Source organism: Anabas testudineus, chromosome 2, assembly GCF_900324465.2.
Source record: "Anabas testudineus chromosome 2, fAnaTes1.2, whole genome shotgun sequence".
Taxonomy (NCBI): domain Eukaryota; kingdom Metazoa; phylum Chordata; class Actinopteri; order Anabantiformes; family Anabantidae; genus Anabas; species Anabas testudineus.
Window position 1 is genome coordinate 27730350 of NC_046611.1, and position 26350 is coordinate 27756699.

Here is a 26350-nt window from a genome sequence, read left to right on the forward strand (position 1 = left end):
TTTCAGCTTTGAGTAAGATCATCATCTGTTATATAATCATGAAGTGATCATTTGGATTGGCCCCTGAATGGACATAGTACCTCTGCCTTGTGAGTCTTTCCTGTCTTTTTTGAAGTGATTTTCTATCTATCTTTTCTGGTTTTGTTCTTGTTTTTGATCTCCTAGTTTTATTTGTTTCTTTAAGCTTGCCATGCATTCTACGTTGTTTCTTTTGCCTTGGATATTCATGCTTCATGAGTTTTTGTTGCTACTTTGTGTGTTTGCCTTGTGTTTTTGGTTACCACACGTTACAATATATTGCTTTTCCTCATTACCTAGAGCCCTGGCACACTAAAATTGTGTGTAGTATGTAAAGGATATCAGTTGGAACTTTGCAAATACTGTACTTTTTTGCTGAGCTGTAAACTTTTGTATTACTGTGGAGCTACAGAATTGGTTAGGTTAGTCCTCCAACCTAAAACCCGCTATACATTAGGTTGTTTGTTCTTAGCCTTCTCTCATATGACCTACAGGAGTGTCTCTTGAAATAGTGTCCCTATGGCTGGATGAATCTCTTGAAATAACTACTAACTGGCAACCACTGGATCTTTGTCATGATGGAAACAGTCAGCGTGTAGTCATGACTGGGGAACCTTCACAGGTTGGTTCTGCTGGGGCATAATAACTTGTTTAGGTTTTAGATCTTTTCTGACATTTACGTTTAGTTATTTGGCAGACATCTTTAGCCAAAGCGACTTACAAGTGAGGTACAGATCAAGCAAATATCTAAGCTAAGAAAACAAACTTTAAAGTAAAGTGCTGTTTCAGTTTTGACTGAAACACCCATTCAGCCCAAGCTCTTCGTATCGTATATTTTCTGTTTACCATGGCTATATACATACGTAACAACACAGTCATTGGCATCATTGTTCACTTAGTTGTTTGCATACTTGCTTTTTTGGAGGATTTAAAATGTTAGTCACCAGTGGGCAGAGTCTTCCTCCATGGTGACAGAGATTAATGTTGAGGTAGGTTGATGGCAGTGACGATGTAAAAGACAGGTACAGTATGTAGATGTGGGTAGTTGTGGAAAAACTTGACATACTCGAACTGCCTCTAACTACTAAATCGAAGGCAGATACGTATGGAGGCCATGTTGCATGTGCGACAGCATAGTTAGCAGCAAGTATAGCCCCACCTCATTTTCTTTATTTCTGTCATATTTACTGTGGTTGCTAGAGGTTTCCTGACTATAATACCTTCCTGATTGTTGTAACAAGCTACTGGCACATATGATGTATGAACTTTTTGTTTTACAGGAGGACATTCTCATCTAAACAGTCATGGCCTACACTGGAGTCATCAATATACTCTGGCAGATTGGGATTCTGTGCCAGCATTGCATCTCAAACAGTGCTAACTGTTCAGCTCAGAATACTTTTCCATTGCCTTCGTTTGCGTTTGCCTGCCCGTGAGAACCTCTCTGGTATTGTTAAAACGAGCAGCCAACTATTAGTCAAAACATGGATTCTTAATCAAGTGGAACATATTTTTTCACTGCTTCTGATTAGGCTTTCCTCCACTCCCTGTCAGCTTCAAATTATTTTGATAATTTGATGGTGCATCGCTATACTATTTTAATTACATGATGATGGACTCTAATTCTGCAGCTGAGTCACTATTCCATAAATCCTCTTTAACTACACCCCACATATCTGCCACTGTGCTCTCATTTTGTCAATGAAACGTGAATGTGCAGTCTTGCTTTGCCAGGGCATCTGTAAAAAAGTGTACTTATAAACCCCCCCAAAAGGTAATATAATTGTAACAAATAATATATATATATATATATATATATATATATATATATATATATATATATATGTATATGTATGTGAGGAGGGAGCGAAAGAGAGATCTCAAAGTTAAATGTGAGTTTTTTTTTTAGATTTTTTTCCAGTATAAATAAAACTTCTCACAAGATGCTATAAAAATGACTCAATTATCTGAAAGCCTTGAAGGCATAAAGTGCTGCTCTGTTCAACTTGTTTTTATGCACACACACTCAGGGTGCTTTGGAAAATGATAGCAGCTTAGTAACCAATGATTATCATTTAATACATCTTGTGGGAGCAGGTTTCTTTCTGATTTCCACTTTGTGAGGTTTCATAGCTTCCTGCATTACAGTATATTTGCCCCACCTGTGCGAAGCCCTACTTATATGCTAGTCATTATGTATGTGTGCTTCGGCATAAATGCAATAAATAGGCAGTTAAAACTTAATATTTCTATTGTTGGGATGCATGGTGTAAACTTGGATTGGCTTACATACTGTGTAAATATATTATTGCTTATGTGATCCAGAGACATAAAAAGTTTCCTTTTCCCTTGTTTGTGAACAGCATCTACCGTCTATCTGCATAAGTATGTATGGAAAACATGAGCACACATTTCACAAATAATGTAACAGTAAAGTAATCTTATGTTGTACACAGGCTTAGTTTTGGTGTTATTTCATCATTAAGACACTTTGTGGGCTGATTTCATGAGACATGAAATCGGTCCACTCTGCTCCACCGAGCCCCTCCTCTCTCTGCTCCACTATGCTCTTCTAATCAATTCTGTGATTGGTTAGAAGAGGGAACCTCGCTCAAAAACTTCATGGTACAGTATGTCAACAGCACATTTCCACATGAAGATACTTATTTCTCCTAAAAATATATACTGTTAAATTAAAGTATACAATTCACTTAAAAATAGGTTAATTTTATGTGTTTGATTTGAACTATAAATACAGTTTTAATGTTCCTATAGACGTACAAATTGCAAGCCCAGTTTCGAGTTTCGAGGGAACTTACTGCACCATGCACTGAGGCCGGATGGCAGAGACTGTCACAAGCCAAAGCAAATGCATTATCAGCATTCTTTGTAAATGAAAGCTAACAAAGATGAGGTATCTTCAGTCCCATCTACTGACACCTAAGATAATCACACTTAGATAATCTCCACAACACTTGTGCATCTGGGCCATTAAGAAAACAATCACATTATCTGTCACTCTTTTAAGTCTATTTCCACACTGTAATTTTTGCTTTCTCTATTTCCCTGTAAGCAAAGCATTCTTCAAATATTTGGGGCAAATGTGTGGTTTTAGTGCCTGTGTAAACAATGCCGGTGGCCCAAATAAGAAAGTGACAGAAAATAACTTAATCCTCAAAAAAAAGGGATAAGTCCAATCCTTTAAATGGCCTTAGTCTGGATGGTTTAAGCCATCAGGGTTATGCAGAGGGAATTTGAGGGTTACCTTCACTCTTCTCAGCCCTGGAGCCCTCTCACCAGAAATCTTCTACTAAAATGTAACACCCCACTGTACTACTCGGTTCCCCCCACCCCTCCATCTCTCATTACCTATGGCATCTTAAGGATTTAATACTTGTCTGCATTTGGCATTCACTTTGTGCTATTTTTAAGAGCACAGCTCCTGTTTGTTGTCATGCTGTGCAGCATTTAGGGACACATCCTGGGAAAAGCAGTCCAGGAAATGGTTCTTGCTCCCCTCGTTGACAGATATACAGTACGCTAGTTAAATCTGATTTAAAGGCAATGGAACACTGGCAAGATTTAGAGAGGATGATGAGTCCTTGTGCAATGTACTTTGATGACATGGGAATGAACAACAAACACATCAGAACTAAGATAATGATGGAACAGCTTCTGGCCCAGATTTCACAGAATCAAATATACTACAATTAAAATATAGCATTATGTGCCACTGCATGCCTGTTCAAATGGTTAGTTTCATCCCTGGGCCGCTATGCCACATGCTATCAATCGTTCAGGGGACAAGCTGTGATATTGTAATGAAACATCCTTCTTTCCTGCAAGATAAAAATCCCACACCTCCACCCCCTGCCTTTCCCTCTTTTTCTATATTGTACTTTTGTAATTGGAGGTGCCATAATGAAATCAATTCAGTGGTGATAACAGATTTCACATCATGTTACCAGTTTCCTTTGGAAGAAGCTGCGACACGAAGACATCTAAAAATATTCCTCTTTCAAGCATCATCAATATCTTCATTATATGAAAGATGGGTGTCATGTTGTATTCGCTGTTTTCGTTTAATGCCATTTGACAGGGTAGCATCTTGCCTGTGTCTGTGACACACTGCTTTTTGTCTACTCTGTAATTCCACTTTTGCAGAATTACAGAGCAGTTATAGCACACACTGAAGCAAGTCGGGATAAAGCCTGAAACAGAAGTTCCTCTGTCAAAATCGGAATAGAGAAGATAACATTTGAAACTTTTGCTCAGACGTTATAATCTTTCTATTGCTATTACAAGTCAAATTCTTGCATAAACACACATTTGACATTTCAATTGCACTTTGCAACATGACAACAACATTTATTTTTTGTATTACTTTGACCTGATGCACCCACTTTGTCAATAACTCCTGTAAATCGTAAGGTCTTAATGCCAGTATAACTGAATGATATGGAGGTCAAGGCAGACCTCCTCATAACATGTTGAAGTTGTTCTTTTAAACAGGCTCCCTATACAAATGCAACATCAATAGAGGTGTACAGAAATAGCAGTAAACAGTGTTTTCAGATAATCTTAATCATCAACTTTACCTCTGCTGCACTGGAAAAGATGCAAAGCAATTCTCCCTACAGTCCAACCCTAATGCATACATTATTTTGCATGTAAATCTCACTGACCTCAAACAGGAAATATACTTTATATTAGTGGAAAACCTTCTGTAAAATGTCCATCACAACACTGACTGGTAATGTAACTGACTTTTATGACTGATCCTCTCTGCCTCAAGTCGGTTTCTGCCAAGCTATTCTACATCATTGCTCTTGTGCACATCCACTGAGAAACTTGATAACATCAAATAATTGAACACCTGAGAGAGCGTGCCCACCACTCGCGAACAACAACAACTTAATCTCTTTTGTTTTAAATGCAACTGTGTGACTGTTCATATTTCAGCAGCAATGCAAGCAAGGAAGAAATCACAATGCTGCGTTTTGCTGTAAGTCTAGCCTAATTATTTGTAGAGAGGAGGAGAAAGCAATACAATTGATTCTGTTTTCTTCTCATTTTTCATCTTTAGGCAATATACCATTTTCCCAAGATACACACTACAAAGTGAATTCTAACTGTGCTCTGGGACAAACTAGTGAGACACAGGGATGTCCACAGGCAAAGGCCTTAAGTCACACTCTGTGATGCTAACTATTGCTCCACCTTATACACCAACATTAGCATTGGTCTAATTATTATCAGTCAGGTGACAGGGTTTATCTGTGTCCACCGATGTAGAATAGAGGTATAGTATGTGGTCTATAATGCATATATGTGTATCATGTACTTTTGGCCAGTACTGTAATGTGCAAAGGTTTTATAGTAGCCTCGTCTCGTCTCCTCCCCTCTCCTCCCTTTGCCTGTACTGCTCCATCTGTGCCCTCTATATGAAAGGGAATAGTTGAGCAGGCCCGACAAAGGGCGGCACAGAGGAGGCAGAGGTGCTGAGGGAAACTGAGAACTGCTGGAAGGGATTCCTATCTGTTTTTGTGTGCATCTGAGTGTGCGAGAAAGTAGATCTGTGTGCATGTGTGAATGTGTGTCAATTTGAATTCTGCATTTTCCTACCTTGAAAGTGTACTGGATGCATCTGATGATGGTTGAAATATATTTGAATAGTATATGTCATGCAAAGAAAAGGGAGTACAGTATGTGCACCATCAATCCGAAAATCGGACTAGTTTTTGTGTGATGAGTAACTGTGTATATAATACACGCCTCTGGTGAGGTGTACTTAATGTCAATACAACATCGTCAATGTTAATGTTATATTATTATGTTTAAAGCCTATTTGAAGAATTTGTTGTAAAGAGTAAAGAAAAAGCTTGATGTATGGTGTGTCCAAACAGATCAGCACTGACTGGACCTGGTTCCCGCCTCTCACGCCTGTCTGACCGAGCCCGCCTGGCCCTGCGCATGCTGCCGTCCGAGCTAGGCCTGCCGTTGCCGCGGAAACTACAACAACCACATACTTACTGGCGTGGCTCCGTTCGGCAGCTAGGCCTCATTATGCTGCTGCTGGCTTTGATGTGGTTTGTGAGGCTTTACCTGCATTACTGCAGCCAGTGGCTCTACCTCCAGGCCATAGCAGTTCCTGTCAACAAGTGAGTTTGCTTCCTTTGATATCGCCCTTCACACACACACACACACACACACACACACACACACACACACACACACACGCAACGAATAGGGGAAAGTGTATGGATACACATACACACAGAGAGAGCAAAACTATATAAGCACATGCATCTCTGCTGGCATACATTCTTTCATATGGAGGACTGATACATACAAAGATTACTGAAGCGTGTATGCAAATTACAAAAATGAAATAGGACGTGGAGAGGGTAAAAATCAGAGGAGAGAATGAGGATGTTCTCTGTGTCTGAAAGTGTGTGTTGGTAAACACGCACAGTGGATATGCCGAAATCATCTGTTTGGAATTCTCCCATTAACATTTTAACAAGACTCTCTCAATATTAACAAACCATTGCTGGGGGAGTTTGTTGATTTCACCACACAGCTTTAAGTCCCAAAAGGCTACATTATTTGGAAGGAATTTATTGTTATTATTTGGTACACAGCATTGATAATAAACAGCAATAAGATACCACAGAATGCTTAAATCACATCTCTGTGGCATATGGTGCTGATTTAATTCATCACAATAAAAAGAGCTGGCTGCAAACATGCATACAGGCAAGTTTTTATTGCAATGACATGAGGGAGCAAATATCACACATTAAATTATGGAAAGTAAGAGAGGAAGGCAGAGAGAAAAAATAGTCTGAGTGTGAAAAAAGATGGACTGAGGGGACGGATTGGAGGTGAAAAAAAAAAAAACAAAAATGCAAAAACAGAGGGGGTCAACGTCGGATGACAACTTCCACATGTCCGAATCTGCTGTTCTCCCTTCGAGCATTTCTCTCTCCATGCAATGGCCAGAGCTGGTGTTTCCCAGTGAGAGAGAGAGAAAGACCAAGTGACAGAGTGGTAGTGTGGTGACAGGCTTCCCTCTCTTCTTGTTTCTGTCTCAGTCGCATTTTTCCTTCCTCTCTAACTCTCTGTTTCTTTTTCTCTTTGCATCTTTCTTCTCCATAATCCACACACAGTCATTAGCAGACAGCAAAGTGTGCTGGCCATTGTTGCTTCAGTCACCTGTGAGCTTGTTTTTCCCTTTTGTTGTTCAAATACTGTTGATGCAATAACGTGCAATCACAATTTCTGAACAATAGCTGGGTCAGGTAGGCCAGTATTTTTTTCCTGTAGAGAGATTAGGTATATTTTACATAGTCATTATAGATATAAAACAATGCTAATGTGTAGTGCTACTTTCCACACAGAAAGAAATTATCACAGCTCAATCCAATAAGAAGTATCTAAAATGTAATGCCATTGACGACCGCTAGATGCGGGTTCCAAAAGCTCCCATTCAAAAATCTTCAGCTTGTCTTAAGAAATGACTTCTCTGCTGAATTGGGCTACACTGATAGTAAAATAAGAACTGACCTGAAACTTCCATCTGTACCAGTCATCTGGAGAGGTAATCTCTTGTCCTCTAGCCTCGCTTTTGGAAGGTTGCGAATGTGTTTTAGCAGTTTTGCCTCAGATACAACACCAATGGACCTCTACTGTCAGATTAATGGACAGAATCTGGGAGATGCATGAAGCAAATAAGATGGAAATTAATGAGCAAAAACTGGACCTCTCCTCTCCCACCAGTAGATCTACCTCTTCCTGACTGATGGGAAGATTAAGAAACTCATGAGGCTTGCAGTAAACGGAGAGTCTAACTTGCAATAGGGGGCTTGGGAAAGCTCTGTCATGTAACAGCACAGTTGTTAATACTGTTAATACTTGTCAGGTTGATCTTTTCCTTTTTTAAATACATTTTATGTTAAAATACAGTGACAGAAAGTATCCAGTCCATTTTTTGTTTAGCTAACTGATTAGAAACAGCAAAAACTGAAATCCCTCATTTTTTTATTAGTATATGCTGGGGCACCTGTGCATCCCACAATTCACACTGCATGTCCAAGGTAACCTCTGTAGACCTCCACCATGCATTTCAGATTCGTAAGAATTGAGTGAATGATAGGTTTAGTTTAGTACAGAGATGCACTTGCTCCAGATTTCACCTGACCTCAGACTGGGGATCACCTGACCCACACCACCAAAACTGGAGTGACTTTGGAACAAGTCCCTGTCCTTGAGTGCACCAACTAAAACCTAAGACTTAATGCCCAAAGAATATACTGTATGTGGAGTAGCACTTCCATCTAATCTGATCGGATCTGTAAGGATGAATGGTATAAACAGCTCAAAGCTTGTAGAAACTTTGTTTAATTAGCTAAACATTTATAAAACCTAGTTTTACATCATTGGTTAGTGAGTGTAGACTGATGGACAGAAATGCAAATTGTATTAATTTGAACTTGAATCTACAAGACAATAAAGTGTGTAGAAAGTTCAGAGGTCTGAACACGTTTTGGATGACTATACAGTATCTACAAATTATCAGGCCAAAGAAAATTTCCCTTAAAAAATCAGCATAGACATGGCACACACAGCGAGAATAGGCTCGTAAACAGCCAATGACTGTGCCTCAGTTAGTATGGCAGGCCTCTATGAATCCCAGGATTGGTAGTTTGGCTCCAGGTTCCCCTGATGCCTGGCTAACCCCAAACCCTTGCTGCCTAAATGCAGTTGCCTGTCCACAAGAATTTCCCCAAGGGGATTAATAAAGTACCAATTATTATCATTATTATTAACATTGTTGATGTAGTATATACAGTATATATTGTATAGTGACTTTCTGTGAATGGCTGGAAGTGCAAAGCATCAAGGGTCACAAACATAAATAAACTACACTCATATTGACACGTGCAGACAATTCAAACAGTCTAAACACATGCACATGACGCCCGTCTGCTTCTTCTCCTGCCAGATTCCAGTTCCACGCACACACAGTGGACCTCATATACCAGAGTTCTTTGCTCCACACTCGGGAGGAGCTGGCGATGGTGGTGGTGGGTCCCATGACCTTGAATGCAGTAACGTTCCTGCTGGTTCTGATCAGATGGGGCTGTCAACAGATATTTGGCTCACTCCCTTCCTTCACGTCAAAGTTTATCATGGCTCAGGGAGTGTGGACAGTCCTCGACCCCCTGGCAGTCTTTGCAGTGGACGCTCTCCTCGGGGTAAGTCACTTAAAAATAACTTGGACACTTTAAACAGTTCACTTTATCTTGGCAAAGTGACTTTAGAATACAGAAAAACGGGGAGGGGAGAGGGTGAGGAAAAAATGGCAAGGTTAGCTTGCTGGCTTTTTTTGGCAGTTGGTTGGGTTTTGTCAGTGAGGAATTAGGAATCGTTTAACAAGGGATGACTAAATCAAAGTTAGTTAAGCATGCTAATGAGTAAATGAGATGAACATTTACTTCACTTTGTGAGATGAACACCGGCAGCGCAGCATGTCAATCTAATTCCTTGAGCAATCGCAATCTTTTTCGATCACATGACGGTTAAGAGGTACAGAGTGCAGGAGATCATAAAAGGGAACAGGTGCACTTCTCCTGCACTGAAATACAGCTGAGTGCTTTAAATAATAAAAAAAAAAAGTGTGTTATGTTCTCCAGTATAAAGTCGGGGGAAAAGGCAGTACTCTGTTCAAGTAGAACCAGAACTGAGAAAGGAGCATACTCAACCACTTTTTATGTCAGCAGATTTGTAACTGAAATGTCTAACCTACTGATTGGTAATAAACTCATAAATCATGCATCAAGTAATTTCTGTAATTGTCCATGGAGTGCCATCTTTGTTCCTGACCCTGATTCTACTCTGTCCCCAGCGACTCGCCTACAGCCCGGACATGCCAGTGGGCGACGCAGCCAAGCTTTACTGGCATTTTTTTCGAGTTGACCAGTCAGGTGCAGCGGGGGTGATCATCACTATCTTCCTCTATGCTGTCCTTTTTCTGCTCTCCATTACCGTCCTCTCAATTTACCTGCTCAGGTAAGATGACCTAGTCATGTTCAACTTGAGGTTTTTATCAAGAATATAAGAGCATTGCATTAATTAATTATGCAATTGTATATAATGAAAGTCAAAGAGGCCACAACATGTAAATCTATAAAGGCTACATCCTACGTGAGACACTGTGCATGGTTTTTACATGTTTTTGTTAAACATATTATTTTAAGAGTCTTAGTATGTAATTGTTTGAATAGTGGTATGCTCTATAATTTATTTTAATGTGGCAAGATATTGTCAAAGTCTCCCATTATACAGACCAGCACTTGCATCTATGCCAAGCTATTTCCTAGTAAAGGTGTTTGAAAGATCATTCTGAAACCAAGAAGAGTTATGTCCCTGTCTTTGTGGTGCTGTATACAACAAGGACGTTTCTTTTATGAGCTGGTCTTCGGGAGCAAAATTAAATGCACCAAATCTAAAGTTCAAATTGAAGCTCTGACAACAATCAACAATGTCAATAGTCAGTTTTCGTGTTATTCAGGCAAACCAGAGTGGTGGGCATGAATTTGCGTTCCCACAAATACAACTGGTTCTTGTGTTTTGAAGCGGGACCTTTTAGGTCCTATTGCTGTTTAACTACTGACTTTGAGCTCTGCGTTTGACCTTCCTGAGAAAGCCTGTAGGGAAAGTGCAGAGGAAGACCATGTCTGAAACACTCTGACCCTCCCCACCTATAACTATTCTGAAGCACCTGTTCAGGAATAACACAGCCTCATGCATGTTCCACCCCAGCCACCATTTCTTTCCCTTCTCTGTTCACAGCTAAGCACAAAAAAACAACAATGAGAAAAAAAATGTTGATGTAATCCATTTTGATTGTATAGTCGCATAGAATTACTTATGCAGTTTTGCATCAACCACACACTGATACACACACATTGAATTATCAGACACAAAAGCAAAAGTACACACAGTTGCCTTTTTATGAACATACCGTTCTCTGCAATTGGTTGGAAAATTGAAAGCGTTTCTAATTCAAAAGTTAGATGTCTTTTGATATAGCATGAACATGCAACCTCCTTACATTATCCGATTAGGCTGAATGTTTTGCATGGTTGGTATCACTGCAGGTTTCATACATACTGAAATGGACTGGGTATACATGGTGGTGAACACAAATACACTATCTTAATTCCCTTCGTATTCAACTCATGTCTTGCAGATTGAGGTCAGTCATTCTGAAGCATATACAGCTAGGTTTGTGTTCTGAATTTCAGCACCTCACATCATTTTACTCTGTTTTCTTCTAATGCTTAAGATCCTCTAGAACTGTTAAAGGCTTCATTATTGGTGGGGACAAGCAGGAATTTTATTAATGTAAGAGTCATTTTCACAAAACCTATTGAAGGCTGGCTATTGAGTCATTCAAACATATTTTTTCTCACTGTATAAAAGTTTCACTGTAGTTTTACTGTATAAAACAGCAGGAGAATATCACTACATTGTAAGAGGGCCAGTTTAAACATGCAATGCACAACCTTTGGTTCTAAATGTCCATCTAAAAAGATGATGATTGCACTTTATAAATACCAGACATAATTCTTTGCAGCTGATAAGCAGAAAAAAAAATAGAAGAAGAAAAAAAAGAAGGGCGGGTGATAAATTACTAAATAACGTAACTCAGTATTCATCCAAGGTGTGTTCTCCCACCCTCATAAAAGACCAAATTCCATTAACGGCTCAAAATGTAAGAAAACCCTTCTTGAATTAATCAGTTTGAGATTGGCGGCCAAAGAGAGTTGCCATCTAATTTCAGTAAGCGGTACGCTTATCAGGCTCCAGCTAAATGGACAATATTAAAACAGCAGCCGGGAATAATGACTTCTGCCACTCAACCGCCACACGGGTTTGTAGTGAATGTAGGCCACAAGGCTGAAGCGAGACTGATAATTTTATGGGTTACAGTTTCCTATTGGCTGCAAGGAAGGGGCTCTGACACAGAGCGTGACCTATTTCTAAAAAAATGCCTCAGGCTATATGTATAGATAGAATGGACTGTTATCCTTTTTTAATTACATTTTAGGTAGCTTTTATTCACTGCCTGCAAAAATACATACCAGTGACAGATTTTACACCTCTTCTTTGAAACTTCATAAAGACCAAACAAGTGATATCACATTGATGATGTCTTACATCTAAACGATTTTGAGCTGTAATGGTATAACTTAATTTACATCTCCTTACCTTAACAATCATAAGCTTGCTCTGTGAGGGGATGCAAATATGTTCCTCTGTGTTTGTTTGGACCTCAGTAGGAAGGGTGTTCAGTATACAGGTTTAGCGTGGATCTATACAGTATGTGAATGTACTATGCAGTAGGAGAAGGGAGCCAGGAATTGACCCAGGAATAAGGTGGCACCAACAGTCACGCCCCTCTCCTAACATCTCTTCTTACAGGGAAATTGGACTGATTGGCTGGTAATTTGTTAAATGTACGTGTGCTGACATAACAATGTGAGTAAAAGCTCTTGCTCTAAGTTTTATGTTCAACATATTCAGTGATTAAATTTGAACTCACAGGAATAGAAGTCATTGCAATATTCAGTTGGAAAACTTCCTTAATAAGGCAGAAAGGTCATGAATTGACAAATCACAGTGGATGAAAATATATAAATATATGTGTGGAGTATAAAGACGCACTGTTATAGTAATATGCATTTACTGAAGGTTTCCTGCCCAAATGTCCTAGTCTGTTACTCCTTTTATCCACTTTGGTCATGTTGTCATTAATATGCTGTTAAAATGTATTCTATAAGTTTATTCGTGTCCGTATGTTGACACGTACACTGACAAAGAACGGATATGAACCTTATCATGCAGGTCATACCTCACATATAAGAATTACATGCTTACGTTCAGGGCACTACCGACATCAGTGAAATGAGCCTGATTTGAAGCACAAAGATGCAAAGATGGTGAATTCCTCCAAGAGAAAAGCCGCATAAATGAATGAGAAGCACAATTCAAGTGTAGGATGAAAATGAATGCATGCTATTCCTGTGTCTGAGGTCAAGATTCTACAAACATCCCTCTCCCAAGAGCGATGGGGAAGGATGCTGAGTTCAAAGCTCCGTACCAGCTCCTTGTATAAATCCCTGTCTCCTTGATGTTGGTTTTATTTGAGAGCTGATTACCCTCTGACTGGCTAGAATCTCTATGGAAGGGCACAAGGTCTGCTGGTTTTGATGGTCAGCCAAAGCATTTGTTTACAGACATGGTGATTCTGTTTAGGGGTTGGCTGCATGCACCCTTGTGTGGTGAAAGAAAAACAACATGATCTGTGCTCATCTGGAAGTATGAATCAATATGCCTTCTGCTGTGCCGAACGTTTTCTTGTGACTCAGACTAGTCTCTCCAGACACATCTGCAACCAGCACGTCTGTTGCATCTGCCATCTTTGAAGTTCAGCATTAACACTGAAGAGCATCCCAGGATCGGACTCCCACACATTAACAGATGCACAACCACGCAGACGCACAGCCAAACACAGACATAGCTACAGTGGGCTTGTGTTAACAAAGTGCTTCCCACTCACAGGCCAATTTGTTTGATTCCTTTTGCTCTTTCATTGTGTTTGAATTGATGTATTAGACTTTTATAGAGTTCTGCACTGCCACTATGCTTTGTGTAATCAATAGAAGTTTCATATGTTCTTCCAGCAAGTTGGGATCATTGTGATTTGACCTGCTCCATAAAAAACAGCCAACATGTTGAAAAAGAGGACATGATGCTGTTTAACATGGAGATAGACACAGACCTAGTTATATGCAGTTACCATCTTTGACACAAGGTAAAGATAAATATTTGTTCTTTGCATTGGCATTTGACTATGGTCTTGCTTCTACTTTCTAGATTGCACAATGATGGCCGCATGCTGGACGTCTTTCAGCGTCTGACAGCCAAGGAGGGAATGTACTTTGTGCCTGAAGACCTAGAGCTGTCCAATCAGGAACTGAGTTACATTGTCAAAAAGGCGGAGCAGTGGAGAGGCTTCAATGGGGAGAGGCGCAAGGTAAGCACATTATTGCACCCCAGCCTCTGCTTTTGTGCGCTACTCCTCAAATGTCTGGTGATTAATTAGACTAATAGCTGTTTTCTTAAGGACAGAATGAGCTAAAAGGTTACCGATGCTAATCTGTTACACTGGCCTATGTAAAAAGGAGGAATTACAGTTAAGTCTGTAATTGTGGAAGGTTTCTGAAAGAAAGGACTGGCTGTGGAAGGAGTGGGGCAGCCATGGTGTCCCTCACTACCACATTCAGTTTGGTTCCGATAACAAAACAGCTATGCCTGAGAGGATGTATAGAATTGGCTCATTTTATATGATTACATTTTCTTTAGTTACATTTCAGAAAGCTCAAAATTCATCTCAGAGGTCTTTAGCTTCATTCTAATTAGTACGAGATAATTACCAAAACAGAATCTCAGCTAGCGGGTCTGATTAGTCTGTGGATCCCAATTTTCAAAGATATTTTATTAAAGAAAGACTACTCAATCAACATACGTAGAGGCTTCATGGGCATATGTTACACTGGGCACGCTCTTAGTGGGGACATTTTGGTGTCTGGGAACGCATGTTTGCATTTATGTCCCCGTGAAATTGCTGTCGCCTGATGATGACACAATGGTGATCACACAGTGTATTAGCACCAAGTCTATACCCAATGTAAAGTCTTTGCATAGTTATTAAAAATGGGAGATAAGGAAATAGACCGCAGTGACAAACTGTAGCTGCCTTTCCTTTATTCTGAAGGATTTGTTAGTGACACACATTACTCAGTGTTATCCTTGTTCATCAGGGACATGCAGAGTTTCACAGGGGCGGCAGCTCAAGTGCAAAATGTGGCATCTAATGTAGCCATTTCTACAGTAAAGCTCTAGTTTTCCACCTAGGGCCATGGGCTGTACATGTAAAGAGAGCAAACATTTGAACATAGTTGTGGGAAACATATAATGTTGAGAAATTACAAATTTTATTTGACTTTTACTTTTTCTTGTTCCATGCTGTGCTAAATAAATAATACTTCACAGTCCTGACGTTTTACAACATCAGTAGGAGAAAAATGGTTAATAGTACACAGTGTTAGTTAAAGTCGAAAGGGTCACCTGTGATTAATTTGAAAAATGGCAGGGGATTGAGACCCCAGAGCCACCCTCTCTGCACATGCCTGATCTTCATGGACTCTATGATCTTTGCTTGTATAAATTCATATAAATGTAGATGGGGGGAAAAATTATCCACAAACTACACGTCTTTCTCTGTTTCTCGTGAAAGATAGAGTGTCAGTCCTCCATTGTGGCTTACAAGGGAATGGAAACACACTTAACCAACACAAAATATGTTAATGTTTGTAATATTTGTTTGGGTTATCCACAAGAATATTAACGTCTGTGAAACGGCAATATGTAGGTTAGTAAGTTAGACAACAGATTGTTGAATAGAGACAATCATTACAAACATAATTAGAGCCAGGGAAGTCTTGTGTAGTGGTTGACAATGTTATATCTGGTAAATACATGATTACAGTCAACAAATGGAGGATCTATATATTTTGCAGGAAAAATTATATTTCTATCTAATATACTCAAGTCAGTGTAATCAATTAACATCTATACAAGTTAGATTTCCACAGAGGGTTGTGTCACTGAGCTTTAGCTGTCATCTTAGAAATGTTTATAATGCAAAGGTAGCAACAGTCATTCTGGCTGGTTACATATTTTATGTACTGTTGATTGAGAATCTTAGAGAAGTATAGAAAATGATTAACATTGTTTACATGTTTAACTCCTGAAAACAGCTTTCTATCTCACTGTCTTGTATGTATGTAATGCATAGGTCACCACACATAAAGCCTGAAACCACTGTTTTCCCCAGCATTTTTTTTCTACACCTGTCTTAATAGCCTCCATGAACTGCGACTCTGGTTCTTATGGTGACTAAACTGCAGCTAATGGGCTAGTGATAGACCTGTTTATTAGGAGAAAATTGTGCCTCCCAATGTTTGGAGATTTTGAAAGACATTACACCCTCAAAGTTTGTGATTAAGAAAATGCTTCATTTAGCTGCTGATGGCCTCTTGCTGTGGTGGTACTCCTAAATCATCTTGCATTACTGCAAATCTCCCTCCACAGCAACAATTACAGCATACTTCATATTGTCCCTAATTTGCTGTTATTAAACTGATAAAATGCACTGATAAAAACACATTAACACTCCAGCATGATGGAAATGTACAGTTATTACATTTTAGGATTTTTACATTATTCAAGCAGGTAATTTTTCATCAAAATAAGAGGGCCTTTCCATTATTTTATAATTATTGTAACAATTTCTCCTGTGAAAAGGGTCACTTTCCTAACTCAGCAAAGACATATCCCTATCAGACTAATTTGCCTACATGCAAATTTTGTCATTTTTCCCTCATTAACTATTTATCATAGACAGAAAAAAAAAAACATATTCATGAGGGCGAGCAAAGGAGCAGCCCGACAGAGCTGAAACTAATATTTTGCAACTCTAATGATTTTTTTGCATCCTTAATTAGATAGAATAAGGTTGATATGATTAGGTCAGGATGTAGTGTTTTTCATTAAAAATACATTTCAGAAACTGTATTCCAAATGTGCCCTTGCAATTAAATAATGAATCTGACGCATTCCTTATTATGGACCCAATTAATATCAGAGGCAAGGGCATAATTTTAATAACTATGGGCCACAAGGCCTTCATTAGCTGAGTGAGAGAAAGGAGGGATGAGGAGAAGGAAAACAAGGCACTCACAGGAACAGCAGCCGTCTGATATTGAGCCAGTTTTAGAAAGTTATTGAACAGTACACTCTTAAAGAGATAAACAGAATCACAAGTGAAAGTATTTTAAGGTTAATGTAGTACTTAGGATAGATTATAACGACAATACTCTCCAATAAAAGCTACCCCAAAAGGTTTTTTGTGCAAGCAGGTTGCTGTGACCTATTCTTATTTTTTATTGCGACAACTAGCTTCTGACTTTCCGCATGGTTGTGCAGGGGGGTTATTTCAACCAGTGCCGGTGTAGTTATAGTTAGGTAGGTAATCTCTAGTGGAAAAATTTGTCAAAAGGTGTTACAAATGTTAAACTTTATAATGCATTTATATATAGTAAGTATTTGACCTGTGTAAGAAATGCCAAAAAAGCATGTATTCTGAAATAATAGAAAATAACTATTATGCTAACTACAGCTAGTAATAAACAATGGGGTTTTATCCTTTGCGGGGACAGTCTGATGCAACTCCTGCAAAATTCTAATGTGACAAAAACATTGAAATGCCATTGAAACTGGTCACACTTCCACATATCATAGTTATGACACACTCGAAAGAAAAAGTTTGGTGAGGTCCATGTTCGGAGGCAAGGACTATTTGTGTTCACTATTATGACCAAGATCATATAGCATTAAGGAGGTTATTTTATTTTTTTACTTTAATGTGATTTTTGCATAAATGTCTGAGAATAGGAGAAATTATTTATTAACACGATAAAGTCCTCTAATAGAAGAGTGGCTGGTAATTATAATATAGATGCATAGATAGATGGTGGACGTCAGGTGAGACTGTTAGATAGTGTAGGAAGGAAGTTTGTGTCTATGGATGTGTCGACCAAACTCTTGGAATCAACTAGGAGGCTGCCGTTCATTTCCTCATTCAAACCAATAGTCATCATTGTTTTCTTTAACCATGAATACAATTGCATCCTAAAATATAACATTTATGCCAGACAGGAACACAAAAACACGAATAATCAGAGATTATTATAATGAACTAGGTTAAAAACTAGGTTTCTGAATATGCTCGGCTGTAACTTAGAACTCAGCTGTATCTCCCTCCAGCGCTGAAACAATAAAAAAATAATCCACTTTCAATAACCAACCTGTAAATGGCCGATTATTATAAAACTTGTAATTTTCACAAGGGGGTCATAAAACATAATCTAATTTTTACTTTCTCACCAATTAACTTTATATTATAGATTTCTCCATGCCATATGATCATTTGAGCAGCTTCATGGTTTAAATATTACTCTCAGGTTAAGGTGTCGGCATTAGAGCTTATTGGCTAAGCAAAGAGGAGGGTGAAATGAGTCAAGGAACTATTTACCTGTATGTTCTTTAATTTATCTTAGGAAGGGAACAATTGAACAAGTGGAAAAGAACATCAGCCTCGAGGTTTGAGCTGAGCACTAGTTCAACCACCAATGATACCGTGACATTTTATTTATTGAAAAAGGTTAACAACTGTTGTTCTGTATTTGCTTTAGCTAACAAAGGAATTGTTTGGATGCATCATGTCTGTCAATCCATCCCATTTTCATAAACACCTCAGGAACACCTTAAGAGAAATATGAGTCTAGACAGACATGCTACTTTACTGATTATCGGAGGCATACTGACATGCAAAGTTAATTTTAATCTTTCTTTCTATTAAGAAGAAGAATATAGGGTACAAGTGTCATTCAAAGTCAAAAACATATTCCAGTCAAGGTCAACTCTTTAGTACAAACTTCCAGTGAACAGCTAGTGTAAGGGTTAAGCTGGAGGCAAAGAAAACATGTGGACTGGTCACAAGTTGACAGCTCATGATGTTGACACTGCAGAATGGTTTTTCAAGGGCTAATTTAGAAAATAAATTAAGAAAACAAATAAAGTTAGTTACGTTCCTATTGCTTTTAGTGCCATCATGCTACGAGCTAGTGAGCTACAATGCACCATATTATACTAGTGGTTCTGTAATGAGCCTCATTAATTATGTAAAGGCAGTGACACAGATGGACCTAATTAATTGTCTCCCATCACCCCCTTGATTACTCTACCTAGAAGCGAGATGTTAATTTCTGTAGTACTTAAGCAGGTACGCAAACTTTTTTGTCAGAGCCGCCGCTATGACAGTGACAGAGTGGAGCAGCAGCTTACCCGCTGCAAAGCTCTTCGCTGTTAATTCACCAAAAGGAAACTTTCCCAGTGGTGGTGGTGACATTGTGATAATTGAAGGAGAGAGGGAGAGATTAACAGAAGCACAGAAGGTGGGAGAGAGGAGAGAGGGGGTTTGACTGGTGGCCCTGGAGATGTTTTCACAACCTGATTGCATCAACATTTGCGTACCTTCGTGCTGTATATCTAGGTAATGGGTTACCAGCGGGCAAGTTTAGGAACACCCAAGGTGCTTTGCAACAGCAGTGTGGTTGGTGGGGAGTAAACCTGTTGACAGATTGGAGTCTGAGATGCTGGCTGTTAATAATATGAGATGTGTTCTCCATCTTAATCAGCAGCAACACGGCCGTGCCACTGGACCACAGAAAGGGGATAGGGTCTTCTTTTTCTACTACTGTAAATAGTGGCAAAAAAAAACAAATTTGTTTCATTTTAAAGCTCATTGCAAAGGGTAAATATTCAATATTACCTTAGCATTCAAACAAAATATTATGATGTGGATACAGCTGGGCACAGAACATAAACTCGTGATCTCTTTTAGCACACTTAATATAATTTTATATGTATTGCTGTAAATAAAGAGCTGAAATCATAAAATCCACCGTGCCTCTAAACCCCAATAAAACAACTCCATCCGTGGAAACTCTACAACACAACAGTACACATGATAACACAACACAAACTAATTGCTTGCTTTATTATAGTATTTGCTCAGCAAATAATACAGTCAAGTAAGTATTAGGCCACCTGAGATGCAAATCTAAACTCAGGTAAAAGAAGAAGCTTTGGGCAGGAACGAGGACAGAGGGAGCAGCAGGCTGTGACAGGATACACAGGATGCGCTGTCAAAAAACAATAGAGCCCTCAGCTTCTGAACAGGAACCCATAATAGCAACACAGGAACACCAGGAGAGGAGATGAGAAGCTGAGTGCTTCAGTGGCACAGGAGGAGAGTCAGAGGGCAACTATTGGTCTACGGTGTGTGTGTGTGTGTGTGTGTGAGCATGTGTATGTGTGGGGTCACTGGAGTCATCCCAACCCCCCACGCACCTCTTCCAAACAGCAATGTGGTCAGCGAGTGTGGATTTGTGTGCTTCGCTGCATGTGTATGAATGCAAGCCTGTTCACAGGCATACAGTACAGAGTGCATTTACACACAATGCTTATGCATGTGTGTACAGTCACGCATGCACGTTTGTAAGTGCAGCCTTTCTGTGTGCCTGCATGTGCATGTCACATTACAGTGGCTTCTTCAATTACAGCGGATGCGTTTTTCTTTTTGTGGACAGTGCTGAGGGCCCCAATGGCCCGGGGCGATAGCAAGCAGGCAAGCAAGGACAGGAGCGACGTAAGAGCAAGCACAGCATTCACAGTGAGAGCATTAGGGAGCTCAATATGAGATATGACTGCAAAGGCTACATGCCTGTGTTCCTGAAAAGGTCATGGACTTAGCTGGGCAGCAATGTGTGAAACTGGTGCACAGTGTTTAAAAAAGAAGTATGAAAGTATAAAACGTAAAGATCAAACACAAACACAAGTACACTCTCACCTTGTTGCCAATTCACACATTTGAGTTTTATGAACACAGTTGTACATATATATATAATGTGTATATATATATAATATATATATATATATATATATATATATACACACTACACGCTCAGTCATTAAGCATGTATATGTGTCTTTTTTATTCTATTCAGTGACTTAACAACTTTCCACACAGCAATTCTTTTATGAAGTATTTGTTGTATAAGCAGCATCGACACAGGAAATGTGTGCAACAGCATGACGCTCCTATTTGTGTTGGGGTCAGTGTTGAGCTCTGACTTGAATAATGTGGGGGAGATGAGCTGTTCTCCATTTGTCTGTATCTTGCCTCCTTTTCTTCAGTCAGCATTGTCCTCTATGATGCATGCACCTCTTCTTTGACCTCTGTAAAGCACCTCCTTATGCACCTGCAACAGGCTGGCTGTACAAGCTGTAATAGCAATATCCAGACTGAGACAAAGCTTTTGCAAGAGACCTAAGTATGTGAGGGCATGGTCACAGGAAGAGCTGTTACCAGTGTCTTAGCTAGTCTGCACACTCATGTCATGTCAGTTTTTACAAAACAAAGGTTGGATGGTTAAGAGTAAGATCATCAGAGGTGTGAAACACCAACTGAACCACAAGGTATATTAATATTATAAAAAAAAAAACAATTTAGGTTCAAATAAGTACACATGCTAGTATGCTAAGACACAGTTCCTTCTTCTTTTTAGCCCATTATGTAGACTATTTTTACTTTTTTAATTTGTATGGTTTTTTTTAATCCATAAAGAAAAAAGTAAGACCATCATATTTGAGGTTTGTTGTGAGCTGATACATGTCAGGACAATTGATCATTCTGATTCTATGAGCACAGACTCACTCTCAAACGTCTGCCTAATTTTGTTTCAGTTCCATAAAGCGATGCACAAAGGTTTTCGCAGAAACACACTGCTTACTCCGTCCAATACACAGAGAGAGAAAGGAGAAATTGTTCTAGTATGAACTCGTCGGTGTGAACAGTTTAATTACAGGGAGTGTCAGCCCCATTGCTTAATGTGTCCCTCACAATTAATCCAGGGAGAGAATGTCATTATCTACCAAAGCCTGGTCCTGGGCACGCTTTTCTGTCAGAGGGAAAAGAGGGAGAGAATGGGAAAGTGAAAGAAAGAGAGAGCAAGTCAAAACAAGGAAGTTAGTAGTCCGCTGTACGGTTAACATAAATGTTCAGTCTAAGATGATAAGATAGTTTCCAAACACTGTGTTCCTTGAATGTTTCAGACACTTGTGCATCTTGTGAATCCATCAATGAGGAAAAGCTTTTTCATTTCATTTCTTCATCATACGAAGCTTCGCTCGTCAGCTGTCAAAACATGTTCAGCTGGGAAGAGTTTAAATTGGAACCAGGTTTTCACCACTTTGAGACGTCTTTCTGTTCTTCCCTCCTCATCCTTCACATCCCCTCTTTCTCTCTTTCCTTGCATCAGGCCAAGTCCTAAGGAGTCCTGGCCTGATGCCTTGATATCCCATAATATGAAACAGAAGGGAAAAAATGACAAGAATGAAGAGTGAGAAAAGGTTTTAGCAGGAGCTCTCCAAACATGGGACAAACATTTTGAGAACTCGTCTTGCCCAAGTTGCAGAGGTTATGTGACCAAAGCAGCTGGCTTGCATCTGTGGAGTGGGTGTAAAATGTGGCTTAACCAAAAAATGTAATTGATTAATGTTACATGCGTAGACCAGTGAGATTTAATTATTGTGGAAACAGAAGTTAATCATGTCAGCTGAGGAAATGTTAGAGGCCATGTACTACAAACAGTACAAACAGATAGCTTGCTTACACAAAAGGGGCAATACTGGGTGTAGTGTAACTCACACTCAACCACACATACAAACATACATATACAGCTGCTGACTCCACAGAGGTTTTACAGCGTGAACTTGATAGATCTGATTCTTTCTGACTGTCTGTCGTTAGTCACTTATTTTCCCTTCTCTCACTTCCTTTTCTTTTAAAGACTTTGACCTTGGCCGCTTCCTGCGGCCCGGAGGGGATGAGGAAGGTCTGGTGATTGTGACAGGTGTCGCGTCTTAACAGCCCCACATGACATCCTGCACAGAGATAGACATTTGGAGTTTCTTTTTTTCATGAGGTTTCACTCCTAACCTTAAAGAGACAGTGTGATACAGTATGTGTGTGTGTGTGTGTGTGTGTGTGTGTGTGTGTGTGTGTGTGTGTGTTGGAGTTCCATAATGTTTAATGTGTAATTTTCTATAGCAGTACTTAACTTTGTTTTTATTTTTGTATACAATGCATGGTGCTCTAAAATGTTAGGATAATAACTAATACTGACTTAATTTGGTGGAAAGTATTGGTCAACTGATTAGTTTGAAAAAATAATTATATTACTTACCACATTTTAGGATTGTCCAGTTTTGCCTCTGGGGGCAGGGTATTACATTATTTATAAAGGAGCATACAATAAATTCATACAGAAGCACTGGCTTTGATGTCAATACCACTTAATTATGTTTGAACGTGTGTAGTGTTACAAGCTTGAGGTTAGGTGGAGTCACTAATCTAATGCTCTTGTCAATGTTTTAATTGCCCCTTTATATAATTCCTTGACTTGGAGAAACTTGATTAAAATATCTGTTACGAGACAATTAGAAACATTAAAATGTGGAACAGACTTATTTTCCTTTGTTAAATAAAGTTGCAGGTAAACTTCAATATGTGCCAAAACAAACCTGGAAAAGTAATCTCCTTAGGGCATCGGGGTGAGTCAGACATGGCATGGAAGCAAAAGATGGGCTATCTGAGATGTTTACTGCAGGCTGGGAGTAGGCTTTATTTTTTGCAAAGGAGATTAGTAACAGTGAATTATGCATATCTTATTTTCTGGATTATCTCAGCCACTCGGAGATACTATCATGCTGGATAATCTCTTTTAAAGTCGTTCAGTTTATTCTTACTGTAAACATAGTCATTGTTGCTTGTTTATCTTTTCTCGAAGTCCAATATGGTCTGTGCTACTTTTCAGTGGAGTATATTATTGCACTTTAACTGGGATTATTCAAGTTGAAATATTTATAGACAGTGATTTTGGCTTTATAGGCATAGTAATGAGAGGAGGTAGATGAAAGCTACTGTAGCATACTAGGCATTTTGTCACCATGTGTGCGTGTGCATACAGTGAGTGTGTGTGTGTCTCTGCATGCAAGTATGAATGGGTGGCCTGTCTTGTCCAATGGCACATTTAACCAGACATAGACCTTTGCTTCAGCCAAATGAGGCCCAACGCAGAGTGTGCATCCATGCCATTTCCAAGCTGCTCCAATTATATCTGCTGACTGGCCACATATTGGCAAAATTTGCAATAATAGCATATCTATTTCCATTATAATGGCTGACATTGCTTGGCTTATCCATGCATGTATGTCGGTGGTGTTTATGCTTTATGGTTTAATCTGTCCCCAGCCATGTGCAATGTGGCAATGTGCTGTATTCTTGGCCTTGTATGTGTATGTGTTGCATGAACCCAGTGAATGTATACAGTGTGCGCATGCATTAATATCTCTGTGAATGAGCATGAGCATTTGAGCAATGTGACCCCTGATGTGTAAAGCGTATGCATCTGTACTAAAATATACTGTATGTGCCTATTATTTCAAAGTGGTGTGTGAGTGTGTGAAGCTTTGTGTGTTTGTGAACGTGTCAATGAGCCAGTGTTGGCACATGTGTGTTTGTGTGCCTACATACAGTCTGGCCTCGTACCACAGTTTGTGATGTGAGCCCAGTTCTGAGCAAAAAAAGGCCTTGAACCTGGGTCTGCTCTGACACATGGGGGGTGGCGGTGGTGGGCTGTAGAGGCTGACCCTCTAAAGCTTAGAGAGTCTCTGCACAGTACACACTCCTCTCTTTCCTCCACCCCACCTCCTCGCAGCCCTCTGCTCCCTCCCTCCCATACTCCCTGCTGCCTAGCCCCAAGCGCCCGCAGGCGTTGGAGATGTACGCATGCGTTGCCTCACAGTGTGAGGCTTTGTCTGTTTGTGAGCATGGATGTATTTGTGTGTGTACGTGTGTGTTAGCATGTAGATGAGTGTTACTGTTTCTGTTTGCGTGTGTGTGTGTGTGTGTGTGTGTGTGTGTGTGTGTGTGTGTGTATGAAAATCTGTGGACAAAAGAGGCAAGCATGTCTATCTCTTTTTTCAGTTAATGATCACTGATGCTCCTTTCTGTGCTATTAGTGGTGGTGTGGCCACTACATTTTCATTTTGTCACTCCCTATTGTTTTTAAATATACAGACAACAATGACTCCAATTTAAAACACTGATATTGATATTTATAGATATTAAATTAATATTGTGACTTTTGGTTGAAAGAAGAAGGTGCTGGTGATTTTCTATATTTTTCACTTTAAACCTCATGTCAGACTGCAGCTCACCAATGTTTTTAATAGATTTGCACAGCAATGGAGCTCTAGGACACAAACAATAATGCTACATAAGGTTTGAATAGACATACATTAATGTCTATTAGCATTAATCCATTGTTGTTTTGTTTTTTCATGGGCTTTGCTTAATACAGAAAGCGTCTAGCCCTATCCTTAATATACAGTAGCTCCCGAACAGTTATTGTAAAAGATGCCATGTACAATCAGTCAATTTCTACTGGGCATATGCTTCAAAATGCTAATATGTTATCTTCACCAAAGACTATATTTGGCTTGCACTCCAGTAGTAGCACATACATGTGAATTATCACTACCTTAACAGTTTTCATTTCCATTTATTTTGTGGTACAAAACAATGATCCTTTTCAAAATCTGTATCCATTAATGAAAAGCGCTAAAGACCTCGGCCTCATTCATTTCCATCACTACTGTCATAGCTGATTTTTTTGGCTTTTACAGGTTTGTTCCAGGCAAACACACTGTCAGAAGCTTCATGACATAGTTTTGGTCGCTTTTCCAAGCACAGCCGTATCTCATCCCCCCAACTCTCACAAGCATAAGCTTCACATCCAACTTCATTCTCAATCCCGCCCTTTCTAAGTGCCAGAACTGGACACAGCCCCACTCCAAGCACCAGGTTCAGAACCAGCACAGTTTTCTTTTGGTCCTTCACTCCACAGAACTCCAATCTCTTCCCTAGTCTCAGTCCAAACTATAGTCCCAGCCACAACCATGGGCTTCCATGTGCAACTGACACATAAATAACCAAGCCTGTCCGCCACCCAGGCAAATTCAAATGCACCTGTCAAAGTGATGAAGCACCCGCCCGCAGGGAAGCATTGTTTACATTTTCGCTCCACTCTTCACAAAAGTGAGATTCTAATTATTTTCCCGCTGTAAATTAAAGCCAAGTGGGACAGAACTACAAACCAAAAAGGATCATGGCAGTGGCAAGAGGAAACCCCATGTATGAATTGTGCAAAGGGTGGGAAAAGGCTCGAGAAAGTGTGTGGGTGGTAGACACAGAGAAGGTCAGCAGCTTTTGTCTTTAGGAAGGGAGATATCCAGAGAGAAAGACCAGGGAGAAAAGGGAGGTACAGCATTCACACGGGCTGTGAAGTGAGTCTACTTCTGTTATGCTCATTACAGACAGGGTCTAGAGAACTTCAACCAACTGGAATACATTATGTCCTCACATTTCATACATAATAATGTGCCAAAAATGGGCTGCATTATTTTTCATACCAATGGACGCAGAGAGAGAAAGAAAGACGGAGGGGAG

The 26350-nt window shown here is 39.6% G+C and overlaps 1 protein-coding gene across 1 annotated transcript in view; it reads left to right on the forward strand.

Moving 5' to 3' along the window:
• Positions 1-26350, forward strand: part of ofcc1 (orofacial cleft 1 candidate 1) — a 72094-nt gene that overhangs the window by 36064 nt on the left and 9680 nt on the right. The window contains exons 17-20 of the mRNA XM_026364005.1: positions 5925-6179; positions 9026-9278; positions 9929-10092; positions 13966-14125. Coding sequence (XP_026219790.1) covers positions 5925-6179; positions 9026-9278; positions 9929-10092; positions 13966-14125 — 832 coding nt within the window. The remainder of the gene's footprint in view (positions 1-5924; positions 6180-9025; positions 9279-9928; positions 10093-13965; positions 14126-26350) is intronic.